Raw genomic sequence first — 24402 nt, forward strand, 5'->3', positions numbered from 1 at the left:
GGAACAGGGGAGGAAGGTACAGTACGAGGAGGAGGGTGAACCTCTACACTTGTAACTGAGCCAGTGAGAGGGGGAGAACCAGGGACAGACAGAGAGGGTAAAATGAGGAGGTGGAAGATGGGTAGGAGGTGTTAACGGACCTTTTTATGACTTTTGAGAAGTAGAGGGACGATTGGGAGGTGTCGTCGTACGAGGTCTCGTCGATACTGAGGCTTGTGAGAGAGAACACGAAGAAGCGAGATCAGACTGAGGCGTTGAAGTAGGGACGTCTGAGCCAAGGACAGCAAAAGGATTAGATACAGGAGTGACTATGGGAGAGGTAACCACAGAGGTGGGTGTAGAAGATGGGATACCAGAAGTGGGGGGACGTTTTAAAACACGGGAATAAGAAACACGTGGGAGTCTCCCTTGGAGGCGGAGATGAGAAACTGCCATGGCATAAGGGAGACCTTCTGTCTCTTTGAGGTAACGGATTTCCCGCTCGTTTAAATAGACTTGACAACGGCGAGAGTACGAAGGGCGAACCTCATGACAGTTAAGGCAAGAGGGAGATCGATTGCAAGACGTATTAGAATGGTCATCGGCACCACAGACTGGGCATTCGGCGATAGATCTGCAATATTTCGCTGGATGGCCAAATCGCCAGCAATTTCTACACTGTTGTGGTGTAGGGATCACCTTTCGAACTTGTAACCGATGTCCTGCTATATAAACTGAGGATGGGAGTTCTCGGCTGTCAAAAGTTAAACGAGCCACATTGCTAGGGTATCGTCTCCGCCTGCGGGCAGGAAGAACGTAAGTGTTTACCTTGAGGATTGGGAGATCTTGGAGTTCCAGCTGTTCAAGAATGTCAGTGCCACATGTCTGGAAATTTTGTTGAACTATGGTATGGGGCAGAATGACGGTACCACTACAAGAATTGAGGGAATGATGTTTTTCAAGAGTGACAGGAACAGTATCGATATGGGAAACACGAGAGAGCTCATGAGCCTGGGTAGCATTCTGTACAGTAATGATGCGCGTACCGCTCTTAAGAGCATGAAAAGAAATATCTTTACCAACATGGCGTAGGAGTGCCTTGCCAATACTGTGGTCAGAAAGATAGGCAGTAGAGGAAGTCAGTCGTAAAGTGAAGAATTTAATCCATTGTTCAGTCTGAAACTGAGCGTGGAAAGGTAGTGAAGGACGTGTCGATTGTTTCTGAGAAGAACAAGAAGGTGGAGAAGTATCATCAGCAGGTAATTGTCATTGGCGTTTAGGCGTGGGACCAGAGTTGGTCCGACGTGGAACGGGGCGGCGATTTGAAAATTGCCGCACCGTAGAGGGAGAGGCCGGAAGCATAATCAGAGGAGAGTGAAGGTCCGATAAATCGAAGGAGTCAGTCGAGGCCTCAGTACCTGAAGCGGGTGAGGAAACAGCACCGGCAAGAGGTACAGAGGCATGAGGAGTGTCTGAAGAGTAGTCCAAAGACGAGGCGGGGTCAGAACGGGGTGCGGTATCAAGAAGGGGCCCGGGGGTAGTAGGTTCATGGACTAGGGCTGCCATGGTTAGGTTACTTCTTTCTTTTTGTTTTTAAGAAAAAAAAGAAAGAAGAAAAGAAAATAAAAATAAAAAAAAGAATAAAAAAAAAAGGGGGACTGGGGAGGGATAGTTCCTAGGAGGAATGAGAGGGCCAGAAATCTCCCTCCGCGCCCAAGAGGACCTCAGCACCGCAAGTAGCGCAGATGCAGCATGGAACCCGTGCCATACCCTACCCATCATGCTAGTAAACTAACAATCCGGGATAGCAACCTCACATCTGCCGAGCTACCTCGGTGGACAAAAGAGAGGGCGGCCAGATATCTGCCACAAAGCATACCTCCTTTGGCCACCACCCCCGGAATCCGAAAGGTGGCTTCCAGAGATACACCCATCGCCCGAAAGACACCCAAAGCTACTCCGGGATACCGGAGAGGGATCGGGACATCCCCAGGCGATCCAGATTCCACGGCAAACTACGCCACCGCCAAGAACCTCAACAGAATGGGATGGACCCCGGTATCCTTTCCCCTACCTAGGAACTAGCACGCCTGTGGGAGAAATCCCAAAGGCCAAAAAGAGGAAGGGCAAAAGGGAGGGGTGGGGAGGAGGAGGAGAGGAAAAAGGGGAGGATGGTGAGGATGGGATAGGGGAGGGGAGATTGGGGGGTAATTAGGTTCGGTCTGAGGAAGAAGACCGACAGGTCTAATTCCTCAGACCAAGAGCCTCTTCACCACGCCAAGGAGCCCCCCTTGAAGAGGTCCTGCTACATAAACTGAGGATGGGAGTTCAGGGCTGTCAAAAGTTAAACGAGCCACATTGCTAGGGTATCGTCTCTGCCCGCGGGCAGGAAGAACGTAAGTGTCTACCTTGAGGATTGGGAGATCTTGGAGTTCCAGCTGTTCAAGAATGTCAGTGCCACATGTCTGGAAATTTTGTTGAACTATGGTATGGGGCAGAATGACGGTACCACTACAAGAATTGAGGGAATGATGTTTTTCAATAGTGACAGGAACAGTATCGATATGGGAAAGACGAGAAAGCTCATGAGCCTGGGTAGCATTCTGTACGGTGATGATGCGCGTACCGCTCTTAAGAGCATGAAAAGAAATATCTTTACCAACATGGTGTAGGAGTGCCTTGCCAATACTGTGGTCAGAAAGATAGGCAGTAGAGGAAGTCGGTCGTAAAGTGAAGAATTTAGTCCATTGTGCAGTCTGAAACTGAGCGTGGAAAGGTAGTGAAGGACATGTCTATCTTTTCTGAGAAGAACAAGAAGGTGGAGAAGTATCATCAGCAGGTAATTGTCGTTGGCGTTTAGGCGTGGGACCAGAGTTGGTCCGACGTGGAACGGGCCAGCGATTCGAAAACTGCTGCACCGTAGAGGATTAGATTTAGATTTTGCCACCGAAGTGGCTAGTTTATTGTGCACCCCATATCCATCCTGTGGACGGTAGCGTGAGAGCATGTGGATACACAAAAGGCCTAGGAACTAGGCCCCAAAGGGTTAACAGGAATACATATGGATTTATATCTACATATCTATAGTTCACTTATCTGTTACAAGCAAATTTAGGAAATTTGCTTAGTATATCTGGTATCTTATTTTCATTAATAAGATATCTTGACATGTCACATAGGTTATTATACTGTCTGTCTCTGTATTCCTCAATAAGTGGACAATTAAGCACATAGTGTTCAAGAGAGTGACCATATGCCTGATCACATAATTTACATTTAGTTTGATCATCATCTGTGTGTCTCCCAAACTGCCAGAAGTACTTGTAACCAAGCCTAAGCCTGGCCACTACAACATCAGTCAGTCTGTTCACATTGCAAGTTGCTCCATAAACATACTTATCTACGTTCATGTTATCATAGTGGGTTATAGATCTACTCAGGCTTCTAACTGCATTCCTATAACAATCATCTTCATTATTTACTTCTCTCCTAATATTATTCCTAATGCTAGACACAATTATACCAAAGTTATATTCTACGTTCTCCTTCTGGATACTCTTCTTGGCTAGAGGGAGAGGCCGGAAGCATAGTCAGAGGAGAGCGAAGGTCAGATAAATCGAAGGAGTCAGTCGAGGCCTCAGTACCTGAAGCAGGTGAGGAAACAGCACCGGCAAGAGGTACAGAGGCATGAGGAGTGTCCGAAGAGTGGTCCAAAGAAGAGGTGGGGTCAGAATGGGGTGTGGTATCAAGAAGGGGCCCGGGGGTAGCAGGTTCATGAACTAGGGCTGCCATGGTTAGGTTACTTCTTTCTTTTTGTTTTTAAGAAAAAATAAAAGAAAGAAAAGAAAAGAAAAAAAAATAAAAGAATAAAAAAAAAAGGGGGGGGGGGGACCAGGGAGGGATAGTTCCCAGGAGGAATGAAAGGGCCAGAAATCTCCCTCCGCACCCAAGAGGACCTCAGCACCGCAAGTAGCGCAGATGCAGCATGAAACCCGCGCCATTCCCTACCCATCATGCCAGTAAACCGGCAATCTGGGAGAGCAACCCCACATCTGCCGAGCTACCTCGGTGGACAAAAGAGAGGGCAGCCGGAAATCCGCCACAAAGCATACATCCTTCGGCCACCACCCCCGAAATCCGAAAGGTGGCTTCTAGAGATACACCCGTCGCCCGAGAGACACCCAAAGCCATCCTTCAGGATACCGGAGAGGGATCGGGACATCCCCAGGCAATCCAGATTCCACGGCAAACTACGCCACTGCCAAGAACCTCAACGGAATGGGATGGACCCCGGTACCCTTTCCCCTACCTAGGAACTAGCGTGCCTGTGGGAAAAAAAAAAAAAAACCAAAGGCCAAAAAGGAAGGGCAAAAGGGAGGGGTGGGGAGGGAGGAGGAGGAAAGGAAAAAGGGGAGGATGGGGAGGATGGGATAGGGAACGGGGGATTGGGGGGTAATTAGGTTCGGTCTGAGGAAGGAGACCGACAGGTTTAATTCCTCAGACCAAGAGCCTCTTCACCATGCCAAGGAGCCCCCCTTGAAGAGGTACTGCTCTCAAATGAAAGAACTTTTTGAAAAAATAAAAAAAGGTCAGTGATCTACTTATACATGAAGTTGGACTACACTCTAGTATATACAGTACCAGTAGGTGTGAGCACTTGTACCAATTAGCTGCCTTTGTCAGCACATTATCCAGTATGCAAAGTATCTATTATGTATTTATAAATATTTAACATAAGGAGGCAGCATTGCCCAGGTAAATACTGTAACCAAAGAAGGCAATTGATCTTTACATATTTCTAATACTTGGCATGGAACATCACTTTTCTTGCCCTACAGCCCAAAACCTTCTCAGGATCAAATGAAGGCCATCAGACAAAAGTTTTTCCATTTTGTACATTTGAGAAATACCACTTAGAATTGTAGTTGATGACACCAACTTTTATTCAGTTCCAGTTATATTTGCTGTGGAGAGCATCTCCCAATAGGTAGTGTTGTCTACTTTCTTGCATGTTTCACCAAGGTGGAAGGCACACCCAAACATGGTAAGAGGAGTGTGCACAAAGTAACCTATTACTTGTGACAAATACTTGGGCTGTATCCCATCTCCCCAAAACTTATGAATACTAGGTCAGTGATGGGCATGTGCAGCTACGGCTGTAGATGGCTCAGGTCTCACCTTTCAGCCCATGTTCCTGCATCACCTCAAGGAGCTTCGCCTTCTTGCTCTTGATGCTCTTGCAGCCTTTCAGCAAAACTTCGTAGTTTCTGATATTAATACCAATCAAGCGGAGGTATTTTTTCTGGCGAGCAAGTTCATCGTTGCTGTGACTCTGGGGGAAAGTTACACAAAACAGACAAAAATTCAAGTTTATACTTGTGGGCAGGTTAACATACATGTTGGAAATTAATATTCGTACAGTGTCAAACCCATGGGAGAGTTCATCAGCACTGCATAATAAAAGGAGATACTGGAAGTATTGTAGGTTGAAACCTTGTACTGTATACTATATTACATTTCATTTGGTATATAGGCTTTTCAGCTCAGTAAACAATGTGGGATACAGACTTTATATGTTGGAGAGAATAAGCAGCAAGAGTACATCACTAGTCAAATACAGAAGATTGGACCCAACAGATCACTGAAGTGGAATGTTTCTGGGGTAATAAGTGTGCCAACAGTTTTGTAATTTGGAAACTTCTCTGGACTTGCAAAATTTAGTAACACTATTGCAAAAAAGTCACAAAACGCGTTATAACACTGATGTGCGAGTTTTGGGACTTGCCTGCCATGGGTTCAAACCTCACCTGTTCTGCAATTTGAAATGTCTTTGGTTTTGTATAATATTGTTAGATACTGACTAAAGCAATGGTAATCATTTTCTTGCATATTTATCTCCCTCCTTGATTAATTCTACCTCTGTCCATTTCGTAAGATGGTTGTGGTTACTTATAAGTATGACAAGTGGTGCTGGTGTTATGGATGCAGCACACATTTATGTTCCTGTGTGTGCCAAGTTCATGAGGTTTCTCCAATGTACATCTTAGTCACAGCTACTGCATGGGATAGAGTATGCCTATACCAACTTGTTCCACTTCTGGAGGGTTGTTTTTGGATCAGGTAATTTTTTCTGGGGTTAGAGACTGAAATGGCAATCCCATTGTAATGTGTGGTATGTGTTCCTGAAAATTGGCAAATCATGAAAATGAGCAGTATGTGAAGTGAAGAATATATAGCAAAAAAATAGTCTTATCTTCCAGACACCTCTAAATTTGCCATTTTTTTCAAATATTATACTAGGTACAATTTACTAGTTTATCTGGTCTTTACATGTAGTCGTTGCTCGTAGACATGAAAGTTTGGAGCGCTTGACATGCACTGTTGTGAAGGTTCTCCTTCCATCTCACAATTTTTAAGCAGAATGGGGCATTATTCTTATGAGCACTGAAAAGAGCCCCTTGTTGATGCCTCACTCCACACATTCAGTAACATTTCTATCTTATTCAGCTGTAATATCCTCAACAATATTTTCACCAGGTCACAATCTGCACTCACAACTTGCTACCTACTACAGTTATGGAATTTATAGTTATCAAATGCAAGCAACCAACAGCTGTAAAAATGTAGTCAGACTGCAGCTGGCAATCAACACAAATTCCATCGCTACAGTATGTAGCAGGGTTGAGAGTAATCTTTTAGGCTGGAATAGCCTGGTGCATAAAACATTGGACTGACTTCTGCTAGTCCAGTTTTCAAGGCCATGAAAAACACCAGTTGTTTAAAAAGTGTTTGTTATGCTAAACAGCTCATAAATGATAAAAGGTCAAGAATTAGTCACTACCACCAGGTTTGAACTCTGTGGTGACAAAGCAAAAAAGTTTATTTGAACAGAAATAATACACCAACTGTTGGGCAGAATGAAGGTAAATTCTTGGGGAATACACCCAGCAACAAACTAAAGTTTAACACATCCAGAACATGAAAAAAAAATCAAAACAGTGAAGATTCAAAAATATGCTACTATGCTTCCCAGACATCCTTGCTCACCTTGTACTACTATACTCTATCCACCCTTCACCTATGGTATCTGTGCAGGGGATCAACAGCAGCTGATCACCTTAAACCTATTATTACTCAACAAAAGTCAGCTCTTAGAATAATTACTCATTCAGGTTCCAGACAACATATCTCCTCCCCCACCGATTCACACTATATCTACAGAACACAGACACAATACAAGGAACAAGTACCTCTTGACATTCCAGATGTACAACTCAACCTATTCAAAAACTCCATGCAAATACAAGGCCCTAGAACTCTGCTGGAAAATGCCAAAAATTTCACATCTGCTAACATTTTTACTCTGTTAAAAAACACTTATTAAATTTCACATGTTATATCCATTAACTCTGCAAATTCTTATGTTTTGATTTCTCTATCTCAATTCAACCACTCCATAAATGCAGGTCATTGAACTGATGCACTTTCAATGTAACTGACTAATTCTTTATTTGCAACTTCTCACTGTACTTATGATTGTCCCAAAATTTTTTTTTTTTAATTTTAATTTTTAATGTAACTTGTAATGTGCCAGTTTTAAATGCTGTTTTAGCCAGTTCCACCATAAAATAACACAATATCCAAAATTAACTAACCAGAAATGAAAAAAAAAAATCCTGGTGTATACTCCATCTTATGTAATGGTTCTAACCAGAAACCTCAAGGAACTTAGACACATGCATCAAGCAACATACAATATACATGCTTCACAAAATACCAGCAGCACTTGTGTTATATACTGAGACACTCATAACCACCATATAAAATGGACAGAGGCAGAACTAATCAAGAAGGAAAATAAATACTCAGAAATTTTTACACTTCTTTAACTGATTAAAGCAGTCTAATAAACCCACATCTCTACTTCAGTGACCTTTTGGGTCATCACCTGCACTTACTTCTCACTTTTCTTTACTACATAAATTCTGTAACCCATGTATTGTTTACTAACTTGAAAAGGCCTGTGCAGCATATCAAACAAAATGTTCTTGTATACTATAGAAAGTTTCCATACTACCTTAAAGATAGGGGTAAGCTGACATCAGCAAAATGTATTGAGGATGAGTACAGTGTAAACGGTAATTCAATATCTCTATTGTAATCCACTCTCAGCAAAGTCAGATATAATGTGCATGAGAAGTGGTAATTTTAGATATTAGGCCAGAATTACAATGTCAGGACCTTAAAGGAGGCTGAAAAATTGCAAACTCTTATAAATGCACAGGGACAGAGAACTTGTTGAAGAATGACAACTGTCTGCAGGAGACTGGAAAATCCCGTACTGCAAAACATAGTGTTTATTGCCTTAAATACTAATCTAGCTAGGAACCTTTAAAATAGATACTTCCTTACAGATGCTATAGCCAACACCAAATGGGAAATCTTACAGATCTGAATCGCTTGCAAAAATACGTGTGTAGTGCGTGCAAGATGTGTGGGGCGCATGTGCATTAGAAAGTGAGAAAATTAAAGAGAAATGTTTTCCAAATACATGTTATATAATGAACTTTGCAGTAATAGCCCCAGGTCACTCAAGCTTCCATTGTAGTGCCATTTTACAGGGCTTAAGGACCTCTTCTCTGGCACTCATTAACCTGAAGTAAAGGTCAATTTAAGATTTTTCATAAACATTTTAGTCTAAGGACGCTGTGGGGAAAGTACTACGATAAGCAAGTGTTTCAGAGAGATGCTATGAAAATAGACAAGTCTCTCAGAGGGATGGTCGGAAGCATTCTGTAGATGAGCCATGGAATTAATACAAGAGGAACATCTGGAGAACTTCACATTACGATAAACAGTATAGTAACAAATTCTGATAACTGAATGCCAGTAGTAAGCCCAGCACAATTATGGACTGTAACCAAGAAAACATTCACAGTAGAGATATCTTACCTTTTCTTGCTTGCCAGCACCTTGGGATTTACTGCTCTTGGTTTTTTCTCTTGATTTTGCACTTTCCTTCTGATCTTCACTGTCAGAGCCAAGCGATGTATCTGAAGAAACCGAGCCTTTCTTGGTTTTGTTACTCATCTTCTTTGGAGGTAATTTCTCATCCACTTCCATGTCTGCCTCAGAATCTGAACTAGCTTTTTGGGGGGATTTGGCCCTAATTTTCACATCTGTCTCAGAATCAGAATTGTCATTTTTTAAAGGTGGCTTTGCCTTAGCTTTCATGTATGCCTTGGAATCTAAACTTTTTTTCTTTGGATTCAATGTGGAATTGGCTTCATTGTCTGACTCTGTAACTGCAGTTTCCCTTTTCTTTTTTAGAGCATCTTTTGTTTTTATTTTTGCAATTGGCTCACACTCAGAGTCCTTGTCAGAATCATGTTCCTTGTCTGCATCACTTTCAGAATTACTATCCTCTTTTACTTCTTTCTTAGTTGTAACTATTTTGAGCTTGTCATTTTTTGGCAAGACTTCAGCATCACTTTCTCCTGACGTATCTTCCTTTTTGCTGTTTTGAGAGGTGGGTTTCTTGCTCTTTTTGGAGAGAGGCTTACTGTCAGACTCACTGGAACTCTGAGGCTCGCGCGACCTCTTGATCTTGTTACTTTTTTGTTTTGCCGCAGCTGATTTTGAATTTGTTTTCTTTTTAGCCAAGGGCTCAGATTCTGAGTCTGAATCGCCAGTCTCTGACTCTTCCTTCTTCTTCTTCGGAGTCACTCTACGTGGCCTTCCTTTTGTCTTCACTTGAGGTTCATAATCTGAATCCGATCCATCCTCCTCCATCATTGCCTTGTTCCATTTTCCTCCTCTTCCTTTCCGCGGCTTTGCATCCTCTATCTCCGATTCGCTAGAATGAGATTCTTGCTCCTTATTCTTGGCTTTACTTAGGCACCTCCTACTAGGCTGGGTGCTGGAGTCAGAATTACTAGAGTCATCAGAAGGCATCTTCTTCTTGAGAACCTTTGTATTTCTCTTAGGCCTGGATTTATTTGCCTTTTGTATTTCATATTCAGAATCTGAGGCTGACATCTCTTGTGTTGGTTCATCATCTGAATCATCTGTACTGCTAGCTTTTCTGTTAACCACTTTTCTCCCTTTCTTTGGGTTCCCTCTCCTTGCACCTCCTCTAACTGTCCTTTCTCTCTTTTTTTTTGATGGTTTATAATCCGCATCACTTGAATCTTCTGAATTTTCTTCATATTTCTTGGATTTTGCTGAATTTTTTCCTTTCTTTTTAGCAAATGGTTCATAATCAGAGTCACTAAGGGTTTCTGGATCTTTTTCTCTCTGATTTCTTCCAGATTTTGTCTTCTTGTCTTCTTCACTGTCAGATTCACTTGTGCTAGACTCTGCTTTCTTCTTTCCAACCTTCAGAGACTGATTTTTCTTTACCACTGGAGATCTTGAATTCTTTTCTTTCTTCACGCTAAGAGGTTCATCATCCGAATCACTAGAATTATTAGAGGCCTCGCTTTCTACTTCATTTTTCTTTGGGTTTCCTTTTTTATCTGCCAGAGGTTTATTGGGAGACCTGCTCTTTTCCTTTGCAGAAGGTTTTGAATCTGAATCAACAGGACCTCCTTTAAAATTGGGCTTTGCCTTTTCTTTGCCATTCACTTTCTGTAATTTACTCTCTTTGTCATTTGATGCAGGATGTTCACCGTCTAGTAAGGGTTCATTGTCAGAGTTATTTGATCCATCATCAGAGTCATCATTCAGGATGTTTTCAATGTCCTCAGCAGTTGCACGAACCTGTGGTTTTTTTCCTGGCACAGTGACCGTATCTTTCTTGCTGCCCTCTTCCTTTCCCTTGCTTTCAACTGCAGAAGCCATCTCATCATCACTTACATCAAGAGACATCATTACTTTCTCTTCCTGTAATTTATCTTCTGGCTCTATGTGCACTACTTTTGTAATTTGTGCTTCAGAATTTAAATTCTCTTTACAGCTGTTCTTATGTCTTTCACCATCTGTGCCCTTCTCCACGTCAGAGCAAATTTTGATAGTCTTACTGCCGTTATTTACTATATGTAACTTGTTCACGGGTATCTGTAAATAAAGAAAAGCAATTAATGCCATCAATACATAAACTGAAAAACATATTTTTTCTAACTTTCCTCCAAAGCTGTGGCAGTCATCACTGAAGATTCTGTCACAAAAACTATGAGTTATTAATACTGATTAGGGTTGTTAAATGCTGCCGCTGTCCATTCAGAGTATTAGAATGAACAGTGCATGTAGGAGCATCACAGTACAGCATAACAATACAAAACAATATTAAAATATTATGTTTAACAAATAATCCTACTTGTCTTAACTTCTGTAGTAAAATATACCCTGGTAAACATTATTCACTTGTTTGATGAGATGTCAGGAGGCCTGAACAATTTTTCTTGTTTTGGATCAATCAAATCTTCATAAAATTTTCCATAAAATGGATTGCTGGCTTAGTGATGCTCTGCTGCAGGGATGCACAGCCTTTTCAGTCACAAGTTAACAACATCTGAAAATGAGGCATGTTGCACACAATTTATAAAATAAGTAAAACCAACAGAAGGTATTCATCATAAGTCTGTGGCAATTTAATTTCCTTTTACATAACCCACAAAAGAGCCCACAGGTTGTGCATCCCTCCTCTACTGGAATGTACACTAAAACTCAAGCACCAGTCATCGACCAGTCGCTTGCAACTATAGAAAAGAAGTGGCAAGGTAAGATTAACAAATTCCATTTTCAAAAGCACAATGTTACCTAGAAACATCATGTAAATATACATGATTTTTTTTACCTCTCACATTAGTTAGTACAGTATACTTACCTGTAACAATGTACTGCGGTCGGTTATAAAAGATCTCGATGATTTGGTTATCCTGGGGGAAGACACACTCATGGAAACAGCAATTTTCTTCTTATCATTCTTAAGTCTCGGCTGCGCTTCATCTGCACTCATCTACCGACAATTGGCACACAATGTTTCCACCCACCGTTCGTATTATTTAAACTTTAAACAATGAAAATATTTTTTAGGATATATATGGCCTAAATTATACAAATATATAAAAGAAAAACTAACTCATAACACTAATACCTTGCAGACTATTTAACCAAATACATACTGTATAAAAATACATTCTCCTCCTGACTACAAAGGAGGTGAAAGTGATTTTAAATTTTATATATAATATATATTTATATATAATATGTTATGAATGAGAAGAAGCTGGATGTCCTGGCTTTAAGTGAAACAAAGCTGAAGGGGGTGGGAGAGTTTCAGTGGAGAGGAATAAATGGGATTAGGTCAGGGGTTTCAAATAGAGTTAGAGCTAAAGAAGGAGTAGCAATAATGTTGAAGGATAAGCTATGGCAGGAAAAGAGGGACTATAAATGTATTAATTCAAGGATTATGTGGAGTAAAATAAAGATTGGATGTGAAAAGTGGGTTATAATAAGCGTGTATGCACCTGGAGAAGAGAGAAGTGTAGAGGAGAGAGAGAGAGATTTTGGGAAATGTTGAGTGAATGCGTGGGGAGTTTTGAATCAAGTGTGAGAGTAATGGTGGTTGGGGATTTCAATGCTAAAGTGGGTAAAAATGTTATGGAGGGAGTAGTAGGTAAATTTGGGGTGCAAGGGGTAAATGTAAATGGGGAGCCTTTAATTGAGCTATGTGTAGAAATTGATTTGGTAATAAGTAATACATATTTTATGAAAAAGAGGATAAATAAATATACAAGGTATGATGTAGCACGTAATGAAAGTAGTTTATTAGATTATGTATTGGTGGATAAAAGGTTGATGGGTAGGCTCCAGGATGTACATGTTTATAGAGGGGCAACTGATATACACAAATAACCCGCACATAAAAGAGAGAAGCTTACGACGACGTTTCGGTCCGACTTTGTCGATGGTCCAAGTCGGACCGAAACGTCGTTGTAAGCTTCTCTCTTTTATGTGCGGGTTATTTGTGTATTGTTCCAGTCACGGTATTGTGCCTTTTTGTTATTTATGCAACTGATATATCGGATCATTACTTAGTTGTAGCTACAGTTAGAGTAAGAGGTAGATGGGAAAAGAGGAAGGTGGCAACAACAAGTAAGAGGGAGGTGAAAGTGTATAAACTAAGGGAGGAGGAAGTTCGGGTGAGATATAAGCAACTATTGGCAGAAAGGTGGGCTAGTGCAAAGATGAGTAGTGGGGGGGTTGAAGAGGGCTGGAATAGTTTTAAAAATGCAGTATTAGAATGTGGGGCAGAAGTTTGTGGTTATAGGAGGGTGGGGGCAGAAGGAAAGAGGAGTGATTGGTGGAATGATGAAGTAAAGGGTGTGATAAAAGAGAAAAAGGTAGCTTATGAGAGGTTTTTACAAAGCAGAAGTGTTATAAGAAGAGCAGAGTATATGGAGAGTAAAAGAAAGGTAAAGAGAGTGGTGAGAGAGTGCAAAAGGAGAGCAGATGATAGAGTGGGAGAGGCACTGTCAAGAAATTTTAATGAAAATAAGAAAAAATTTTGGAGTGAGTTAAACAAGTTAAGAAAGCCTAGGGAAAGTATGGATTTGTCAGTTAAAAACAGAGTAGGGGAGTTAGTAGATGGGGAGATGGAGGTATTAGGTAGATGGTGAGAATATTTTGAGGAACTTTTAAATGTTAAGCAAGAAACAGAGGCAGTAATTTCATGCACTGATCAGGGAGGTATACAATCTTTTAGCCCTTTCAGGGTCCGTCCCGTAGATCTACGGCTGGTCGGTGAGTGTCCAAACCGTAGATCTACGCCAAAATTCTAGCGCCGTCAAATTTAGCGAGAAAGCGCTCATAGGCCTACATATGAGAGAATGGGTCTGCGCCGTGGGTGTGCGCCGTAAACAAAAAATCTAGGCGCCTGCATAGCATTGTGGGAACGCCGGCTCAGTCACCCTTGTTCACCATGTCTCGTCGCAAGTCAGCTCTCACTCCCCGGAAAATTGGGACTCTCCTCTTCCTGTCTGATAGTTCTGACACTGATGGAAGTGGAAATGAAGACGAATTCTACGGCTTTGATAAGTTAGTGACCGAAAATAATGACCAGGATATCGATAATAGTGCAGAAAACCCCGACGATCCTCGACCTTCTACCTCTGGTGTGGGCACTCGTGACTCACGGTCGGGTGTTCCTAAACGTAAGAGAAAACTAATATTTTCCCGTGGCCTGGCCTCTGACTTCAGTAATGACGATGATTCTGACGTGGATTGTGATTTTATTGCGCTCGACGATCATTCGAGTAGTGATAGTGAGGAAACATATTCACCAGTGAAGCGTCGGTATGTTCGCCGCCGCATGCGCTCGGGTAGTGTACCCTATGCTGTGCCCAGGGGACGGAGTTCATCCCGGAGTACATCCCAGAGTACATCCCGTGGCCCTACACCCGTTTTAGGTAGTGATAGTGAGGATGATGTGGCTACACTTGGCATGGATGAGCCACAGACATCAGTGGATGGTGTTAGTGGGGCTGGTGGTGGTAGTGGCACCGCCATGCGTGACTCGCTGTGCCACGCGGGAACCCACGCTGCTGACTCGTCAGTTCAAGGACAAAGCGGAGCGTCACCCACCAGCCCGCCACAACCACCCGTACAACCAGCCTATGATGTCCAGTATCCACCAGCAAACCGTATCTGGGATTGGCAGCAAAATCCCAATTTTGTTCCCAGCCCTCACCACTTTGATGACTCGCAAAGTGGAATTCTACCTACCTGTCCCCTTGGAACCACGGCCAATGAACTGGAATTCTTTGAATTATTCTTTGACCAGCCATTGATGGAAATTATTGTCAGGGAAAGTAATAAGTATTTTCAGTACACCATGGCAAATACGATCTTATCACCACAGTCAAGACTACACAGGTGGAAAGAGACGACTGTTGCAGAAATGTATTTGCTTTTTGCAACAATAATGCTTATGCCTCACGTCTATAAGCATAATATAAAAGCATACTGGTCCACAGATCGGCTAATTTGTACCCCATCCTTCAGTGAAATAATACCAGTGAACAGGTTTATCTTACTGTTACGTATGTTGCACTTCTCTGACAAAACCAGGCCTGACAGAAGTGACAGGTTATACAAGATTAGAAATGTTTTCATGTATCTCAAACAAAAGTTCAGGATATACTTTTATCCATTCAAGAATCTTGTAATTGACGAGTCTTTGATTTTGTTCAAAGGTAGACTGTCATTCAAGCAGTATATACCGAGCAAGAGGAACCGCTTTGGTATAAAATTGTTTGTACTCTGTGATTGTGACAGTGGCCTGGTGTTGGATATTGTTGTATACACGGGTAGTAAAACATTGAAAGATACCAAGATGTTATTGGGTATATCAGGTGACGTAGTGAGAAACATGATGGCACCTTATCTTGGTAAGGGCCATACATTATATACCAATAACTGGTACACAAGCCCATTACTCAGTGATTTCATGCGAGTGAACAAGACAGATGTGTGTGGCACAGTGCGTTCTAATCGTAAACATATGCCCAGGCTCAACGCAGGTGTTCGTGGTGATGACGTGCAGGTGTTTACTGCCAATGACATCATGGCATTACGGTGGCATGACAAACGAGATGTCACATTGTTGACAACCATTCACCGTAATGAAATGCAAGACAGTGGCAAAGTTGATCGAGTGACTAATGAACGTATTCGAAAACCAGTGACAGTGATTGATTATACACAAAACATGCGCTTGGTTGACAAGTGTGACATGCAGATTGGTTTTGTTGACTGTGTTCGTAAGAGTTACAAGTGGTACATGAAACTTTTCTTCCATCTCATGGACATTTCAATGCTGAATGCATATAATATGTACCAAATAAAGACTGGTAACAGACCACCGTATGGTGAATTTTGTTTGTCTGTTGTCAGACAACTCATAATGAAGTACCAGGTAACAACACCTGCAATACAACATGGTCCTCGAATTCATCACAATATACCCAAGCGTTTGAGAAGAGAAGGTGATCATTTCATAATACAGCTTCCTTCAACTCAAAAGAAATTTGCTCAGAAGAGATGCATTGTCTGTGCACAAACAAAACGACGGCAACAAAGACGCAAAGACACTCGGTTTATGTGTGAGGAATGTAAGGTGCCTCTGTGCATGGTGCCTTGTTTCAAGGAGTTCCACAAGCTCCAGCAGTTCTAAAACCATGTCCAGTGATTGTAAATATGTAAATATATGATAGAACATTAGTATTATACAATATTTGTGCATGTTTATTGTAATAAACAACAGTGGTAAACAATAATATGATAACTTTAGTGCGGTTATTGTGTTCAATACAGTGAGTTTATATATATACATTATATACAGTATTGGTCTCTCAGGCCCCAAATGTTAGTAGGAATAGAAAAAAATTGGAAAAGAAAAGAAAAAACAACTAAAACAACAAAATAATATAATACGCGTATGTGGAATTCGTCGATGTTGCCGCCACCACATCATTTTCTACAAACTTCTTGGCACTGTATCTCGGTAAGTACTGATCAGATTCTAATTTTTTTTGTTTTATTACCTTCACAAAAATATGCTCTTTAATTCTGTAAGAAAAAATAATTTTTTTTTTTTTCAAAATTTCTTGGACACTGGTGCGTGACTTCAGATTTTGGCCTTGGACCCTGAAAGGGTTAGGAGTGAAGAAGAGCAGAATGTAAGTGTGGGGTAGGTACGTGAGGCATTACGTAAAATGAAAGGGGGTAAAGCAGCTGGAACTGATGGGATCATGACAGAAATGTTAAAAGCAGGGGGGGATATAGTGTTGGAGTGGTTGGTACTTTTGTTTAATAAATGTATGAAAGAGGGGAAGGTACCTAGGGATTGGCGGAGAGCATGTATAGTCCCTTTATATAAAGGGAAAGGGGACAAAAGAGACTGTAAAAATTATAGAGGAATAAGTTTACTGAGTATACCAGGAAAAGTGTACAGTAGGGTTATAATTGAAAGAATTAGAGGTAAGACAGAATGTAGGATTGCGGATGAGCAAGGAGGTTTCAGAGTGGGTAGGGGATGTGTAGATCAAGTGTTTACATTGAAGCATATATGTGAACAGTATTTAGATAAAGGTAGGGAAGTTTTTATTGCATTTATGGATTTAGAAAAGGCATATGATAGAGTAGATAGAGGAGCAATGTGGCAGATGTTGCAAGTATATGGAATAGGTGGTAAGTTATTAAATGCTGTAAAGAGTTTTTAAGAGGATAGTGAGGCTCAGGTTAGGGTGTGTAGAAGAGAGGGAGAATACTTCCCGGTAAAAGTAGGTCTTAGACAGGGATGTGTAATGTCACCATGGTTGTTTAATATATTTATAGATGGGGTTGTAAAGGAAGTAAATGCTAGGGAGTTCGGGAGAGGGGTGGGATTAAATTTTGGGGAATCAAATTCAAAATGGGAATCGACACAGTTACTTTTTGCTGATGATACTGTGCTTATGGAAGATTCTAAAGAAAAATTGCAAAGGTTAGTGGATGAGTTTGGGAATGTGTGTAAAGGTAGAAAGTTGAAAGTGAACATAGAAAAGAGTAAGGTGATGAGGGTGTCAAATGATTTAGATAAAGAAAAATTGGATATCAAATTGGGGAGGAGGAGTATGGAAGAAGTGAATGTTTTCAGATACTTGGGAGTTGACGTGTCGGCGGATGGATTTATGAAGGATGAGGTTAATCATAGAATTGATGAGGGAAAAAAGGTGAGTGGTGTGTTGAGGTATATGTGGAGTCAAAAAACGTTATCTATGGAGGCAAAGAAGGGAATGTATGAAAGTATAGTAGTACCAACACTCTTATATGGGTGAAGCTTGGGTGGTAAATGCAGCAGCGAGGAGATGGTTGGAGGCAGTGGAGATGTCCTGTTCAAGGGCAATGTGTGGTGTAAATATTATGCAGAAAATTCGGAGTGTGGAAATTAGGAAAAGGTGTGGAGTTAATAAAAGTATTAGTCAGAGGGCAGAAGAGGGGTTGTTGAGGTGGTTTGGTCATTTTGAGAGAATGGATCAAAGTAGAATGACATGGAAAGCATATAAATCTATAGGGGAAGGAAGGCGGGGTAGGGGTCGTCCTCGAAAGGGTTGGAGAGAGGGGGTAAAGGAGGTTTTGTGGGCAAGGGGCTTGGACTTCCAGCAAGCGTGCGTGAGCGTGTTAGATAGGAGTGAATGGAGACGAATGGTACTTGGGACCTGACGATCTGTTAGAGTGTGAGCAGGGTAATATTTAGTGAAGGGATTCAGGGAAACCGGTAATTTTTATATAGTCGGACTTGAGTCCTGGAAATGGGAAGTACAATGCCTGCACTTTAAAGGAGGGGTTTGGGATATTGGCAGTTTGGAGGGATATGTTGTGTATCTTTATATGTGTATGCTTCTAAACTGTTGTCTTCTGAGCACCTCTGCAAAAACAGTGATAATGTACGAGTGTGGTGAAAGTGTTGAATGATGATGAAAGTGTTTTCTTTTTGGGGATTTCCTTTCTTTTTTGGGTCACCCTGCCTCGGTGGGAGACGGCCGACTTGTTGAAAAAAAAAATTTATATATATATATTATACATATAATTATATATTTTTTTTTTTTTTTTTCAACAAGTCGGCCGTCTCCCACCGAGACAGGGTGACCCAAAAAAAGAAAGAAAATCCCCAAAAAGAAAATACTTTCATCATCATTCAACACTTTCACCACACTCGCACATTATCACTGTTTTTGCAGAGGTGCTCAGAATACAACAGTCTAGAATGACATGGAAAGCATATAAATCTATAGGGGAAGGAAGGCGGGGTAGGGGTCGTCCTCGAAAGGGTTGGAGAGAGGGGGGTAAAGGAGGTTTTGTGGGCAAGGGGCTTGGACTTCCAGCAAGCGTGCGTGAGCGTGTTAGATAGGAGTGAATGGAGACGAATGGTACTTGGGACCTGACGATCTGTTGGAGTGTGAGCAGGGTAATATTTAGTGAAGGGATTCAGGGAAACCGGTTATTTTCAATTATATATATATATATATATATATTATATATATATTATATATACATTATATATATTATATGTACATATATATATATATATATATATATATATATATATATATATATATATATATATATATATATATATATATATATATATATATATATGCACTTTAAAGGAGGGGTTTGGGATATTGGCAGTTTGGAGGGATATGTTGTGTATCTTTATATGTGTATGCTTCTAAACTGTTGTCTTCTGAGCACCTCTGCAAAAACAGTGATAATGTACGAGTGTGGTGAAAGTGTTGAATGATGATGAAAGTGTTTTCTTTTTGGGGATTTCCTTTCTTTTTTGGGTCACCCTGCCTCGGTGGAAGACGGCCGACTTGTTATATATATATATATATATATATATATATATATATATATATATATATATATATATTATATATATATATATATATATATTATATATACATTATATATATATATATATAATATATATATATATAATATATATATATAATATATATATATATATAATGTATATATAATATATATATATAATATATATATGTATAATATATATATATATATATATATATATATATATATATATATATATATATATATATATATATATATATATATATATATATATATATATATATATACACATTTATTTATACACACTCATCTGAGTTTTCTTTGATTTTATCTTAATAGTTCTTGGTCTTATTAATTTTCCTTTTATATCCATGGGGAAGTGGAATAAGAATCTTTCCTCCGTAAGCCATGCGTGTTGTAAAAGTCAACTAAAATGCCGGGAACAATGGGCTAGTAACCCCTTTTCCTGTAAAGATTACTAAAAAGAATAAGAAGAAGAAAATTGTCAAAGTGGGAAGTCTGAATGTGCGTGGATGTTGTGCAGATGATAAGAAAGAGATGATTGTGGATGTTATGAATGAGAAGAAGCTGGATGTCCTGGCTTTAAGTGAAACAAAGCTGAAGGGGGTGGGAGAGTTTCAGTGGAGAGGAATAAATGGGATTAGGTCAGGGGTTTCAAATAGAGTTAGAGCTAAAGAAGGAGTAGCAATAATGTTGAAGGATAAGCTATGGCAGGAAAAGAGGGACTATAAATGTATTAATTCAAGGATTATGTGGAGTAAAATAAAGATTGGATGTGAAAAGTGGGTTATAATAAGCGTGTATGCACCTGGAGAAGAGAGAAGTGTAGAGGAGAGAGAGAGATTTTGGGAAATGTTGAGTGAATGCGTGGGGAGTTTTGAATCAAGTGTGAGAGTAATGGTGGTTGGGGATTTTAATGCTAAAGTGGGTAAAAATGTTATGGAGGGAGTAGTAGGTAAATTTGGGGTGCCAGGGGTAAATGTAAATGGGGAGCCTTTAATTGAGCTATGTGTAGAAAGAAATTTGGTAATAAGTAATACATATTTTATGAAAAAGAGGATAAATAAATATACAAGGTATGATGTAGCACGTAATGAAAGTAGTTTATTAGATTATGTATTGGTGGATAAAAGGTTGATGGGTAGGCTCCAGGATGTACATGTTTATAGAGGGGCAACTGATATATCGGATCATTATTTAGTTGTAGCTACAGTTAGAGTAAGAGGTAGATGGGAAAAGAGGAAGGTGGCAACAACAAGTAAGAGGGAGGTGAAAGTGTATAAACTAAGGGAGGAGGAAGTTCGGGTGAGATATAAGCGACTATTGGCAGAAAGGTGGGCTAGTGCAAAGATGAGTAGTGGGGGGGTTGAAGAGGGTTGGAATAGTTTTAAAAATGCAGTATTAGAATGTGGGGCAGAAGTTTGTGGTTATAGGAGGGTGGGGGCAGGAGGAAAGAGGAGTGATTGGTGGAATGATGAAGTAAAGGGTGTGATAAAAGAGAAAAAGGTAGCTTATGAGAGGTTTTTACAAAGCAGAAGTGTTATAAGAAGAGCAGAGTATATGGAGAGTAAAAGAAAGGTAAAGAGAGTGGTGAGAGAGTGCAAAAGGAGAGCAGATGATAGAGTGGGAGAGGCACTGTCAAGAAATTTTAATGAAAATAAGAAAAAATTTTGGAGTGAGTTAAACAAGTTAAGAAAGCCTAGGGAAAATATGGATTTGTCAGTTAAAAACAGAGTAGGGGAGTTAGTAGATGGGGAGATGGAGGTATTGGGTAGATGGCGAGAATATTTTGAGGAACTTTTAAATGTTAAGGAAGAAACAGAGGCAGTAATTTCATGCACTGGTCAGGGAGGTATACCATCTTTTAGGAGTGAAGAAGAGCAGAATGTAAGTGTGGGGGAGGTACGTGAGGCATTACGTAAAATGAAAGGGGGTAAAGCAGCTGGAACTGATGGGATCATGACAGAAATGTTAAAAGCAGGGGGGGATATAGTGTTGGAGTGGTTGGTACTTTTGTATAATAAATGTATGAAAGAGGGGAAGGTACCTAGGGATTGGCAGAGAGCATGTATAGTCCCTTTATATAAAGGGAAAGGGGACAAAAGAGACTGTAAAAATTATAGAGGAATAAGCTTACTGAGTATACCAGGAAAAGTGTACGGTAGGGTTATAATTGAAAGAATTAGAGGTAAGACAGAATGTAGGATTGCGGATGAGCAAGGAGGTTTTAGAGTGGGTAGGGGATGTGTAGATCAGGTGTTTACATTGAAGCATATATGTGAACAGTATTTAGATAAAGATAGGGAAGTTTTTATTGCATTTATGGATTTAGAAAAGGCATATGATAGAGTGGATAGAGGAGCAATGTGGCAGATGTTGCAAGTATATGGAATAGGTGGTAAGTTATTAAATGCTGTAAAGAGTTTTTATGAGGATAGTGAGGCTCAGGTTAGGGTGTGTAGAAGAGAGGGAGACTACTTCCCGGTAAAAGTAGGTCTTAGACAGGGATGTGTAATGTCACCATGGTTGTTTAATATATTTATAGATGGGGTTGTAAAGGAAGTAAATGCTAGGGTGTTTGGGAGAGGGGTGGGATTAAATTATGGGGAATCAAATTCAAAATGGGAATTGACACAGTTACTTTTTGCTGATGATACTGTGCTTATGGGAGATTCTAAAGAAAAATTGCAAAGGTTAGTGGATGAGTTTGGGAATGTGTGTAAAGGTAGAAAGTTGAAAGTGAACATAGAAAAGAGTAAGGTGATGAGGGTGTCAAATGATTTAGATAAAGAAAAATTGGATATCAAATTGGGGAGGAGGAGTATGGAAGAAGTGAATGTTTTCAGATACTTGGGAGTTGACGTGTCGGCGGATGGATTTATGAAGGATGAGGTTAATCATAGAATTGATGAGGGGAAAAAGGTGAGTGGTGCGTTGAGGTATATGTGGAGTCAAAAAACGTTATCTATGGAGGCAAAGAAGGGAATGTATGAAAGTATAGTAGTACCAACACTCTTATATGGGTGTGAAGCTTGGGTGGTAAATGCAGCAGCGAGGAGACGGTTGGAGGCAGCGGAGATGTCCTGTTTAAGGGCAATGTGTGGTGTAAATATTATGCAGAAAATTCGGAGTGTGGAAATTAGGAGAAGGTGTGGAGTTAATAAAAGTATTAGTCAGAGGGCAGAAGAGGGGTTGTTGAGGTGGTTTGGTCATTTAGAGAGAATGGATCACAGTAGAATGACATGGAAAGCATATAAATCTATAGGGGAAGGAAGGCGGGGTAGGGGTCGTCCTCGAAAGGGTTGGAGAGAGGGGGTAAAGGAGGTTTTGTGGGTAAGGGGCTTGGACTTCCAGCAAGCGTGCGTGAGCGTGTTAGATAGGAGTGAATGGAGACGAATGGTACTTGGGACCTGACGATCTGTTGGAGTGTGAGCAGGGTAATATTTAGTGAAGGGATTCAGGGAAACCGGTTATTTTCATATAGTCGGACTTGAGTCCTGGAAATGGGAAGTACAATGCCTGCACTTTAAAGGAGGGGTTTGGGATATTGGCAGTTTGGAGGGATATGTTGTGTATCTTTATATGTTTATGCTTCTAGACTGTTGTATTCTGAGCACCTCTGCAAAAACAGTGATAATGTGCGAGTGTGGTGAAAGTGTTGAATGATGATGAAAGTATTTTCTTTTTGGGGATTTTCTTTCTTTTTTGGGTCACCCTGCCTCGGTGGGAGACGGCCGACTTGTTGAAAAAAAAAAAAAAAAAAAAAATATATATATATATATATATATATATATATATATATATATATATATATATATATATATATATATATATATATATATATATATATATATATATATATATATATATATATATATATATATATATATATATAAAAAAAAAAAAAAAAAAAAAAAAAAAAAATATATATATATATATATATATATATATATATATATATATATATATATATATATATATATATATATATATATATATAGGTAGTAGGTTGGTAGACAGCAACCACCCAGGGAAGTACTACCGTCCTGCCAGATGACTGTGAAACAAAAACCTGTAACTGTTTTGCATGATGGTAGGATTGCTGGTTTCTTTTTCTGTCTCATAAACACGCTAAGATAACAGGGATATCTTGCTACTCCTACTTACACTTTGGTCACACTTCACAGACACGCACATGCATATATATATATACATACATCTAGGTTTTTCTCCTTTTTCTAAATAGCTCTTGTTCTTTTTTATTTCTTCTATTGTCCATGGGGAAGTGGAAAAGAATCTTTCCTCCGTAAGCCATGCGTGTCGTATGAGGCGACTAAAATGCCGGGAGCAATGGGCTAGTAACCCCTTCTCCTGTATACAATTACTAAAAAAGAGAAGAAGAAAAACTTTATAAAACTGGGTTGCTTAAATGTGCGTGGATGTAGTGCGGATGACAAGAAACAGATGATTGCTGATGTTATGAATGAAAAGAAGTTGGATGTCCTGGCCCTAAGCGAAACAAAGCTGAAGGGGGTAGGAGAGTTTCAGTGGGGGGAAATAAATGGGATTAAATCTGGAGTATCTGAGAGAGTTAGAGCAAAGGAAGGGGTAGCAGTAATGTTAAATGATCAGTTATGGAAGGAGAAAAGAGAATATGAATGTGTAAATTCAAGAATTATGTGGATTAAAGTAAAGGTTGGATGCGAGAAGTGGGTCATAATAAGCGTGTATGCACCTGGAGAAGAGAGGAATGCAGAGGAGAGAGAGAGATTTTGGGAGATGTTAAGTGAATGTATAGGAGCCTTTGAACCAAGTGAGAGAGTAATTGTGGTAGGGGACTTGAATGCTAAAGTAGGAGAAACTTTTAGAGAGGGTGTGGTAGGTAAGTTTGGGGTGCCAGGTGTAAATGATAATGGGAGCCCTTTGATTGAACTTTGTATAGAAAGGGGTTTAGTTATAGGTAATACATATTTTAAGAAAAAGAGGATAAATAAGTATACACGATATGATGTAGGGCGAAATGACAGTAGTTTGTTGGAT

The 24402-nt window shown here is 40.1% G+C and overlaps 1 protein-coding gene across 5 annotated transcripts in view; it reads right to left on the bottom strand.

Annotated features, from left to right (window-relative positions):
* The window catches only part of LOC128704051 (HIRA-interacting protein 3), a 49258-nt gene that overhangs the window by 8692 nt on the left and 16164 nt on the right, over window positions 1-24402 (bottom strand). For 2 of the 5 annotated variants that reach the window (XM_053799021.2, XM_053799020.2), the window contains exons 2-3: window positions 8932-11037; window positions 5158-5311 (exon numbers count right to left, since the gene is read on the bottom strand). In XM_053799021.2, coding sequence (XP_053654996.1) covers window positions 5158-5311; window positions 8932-10851 — 2074 coding nt within the window. In that variant the 5' untranslated portion in view covers window positions 10852-11037. Of the gene's footprint in view, window positions 1-5157; window positions 5312-8931; window positions 11038-11806; window positions 11990-24402 lie in introns of all 5 variants that reach the window. The other 3 variants (XM_053799019.2, XM_053799018.2, XR_011393869.1) reach the window with 3 other exon arrangements.

This window comes from Cherax quadricarinatus, chromosome 66 (assembly GCF_038502225.1).
Source record: "Cherax quadricarinatus isolate ZL_2023a chromosome 66, ASM3850222v1, whole genome shotgun sequence".
NCBI classification, from domain to species: Eukaryota; Metazoa; Arthropoda; class Malacostraca; order Decapoda; family Parastacidae; genus Cherax; species Cherax quadricarinatus.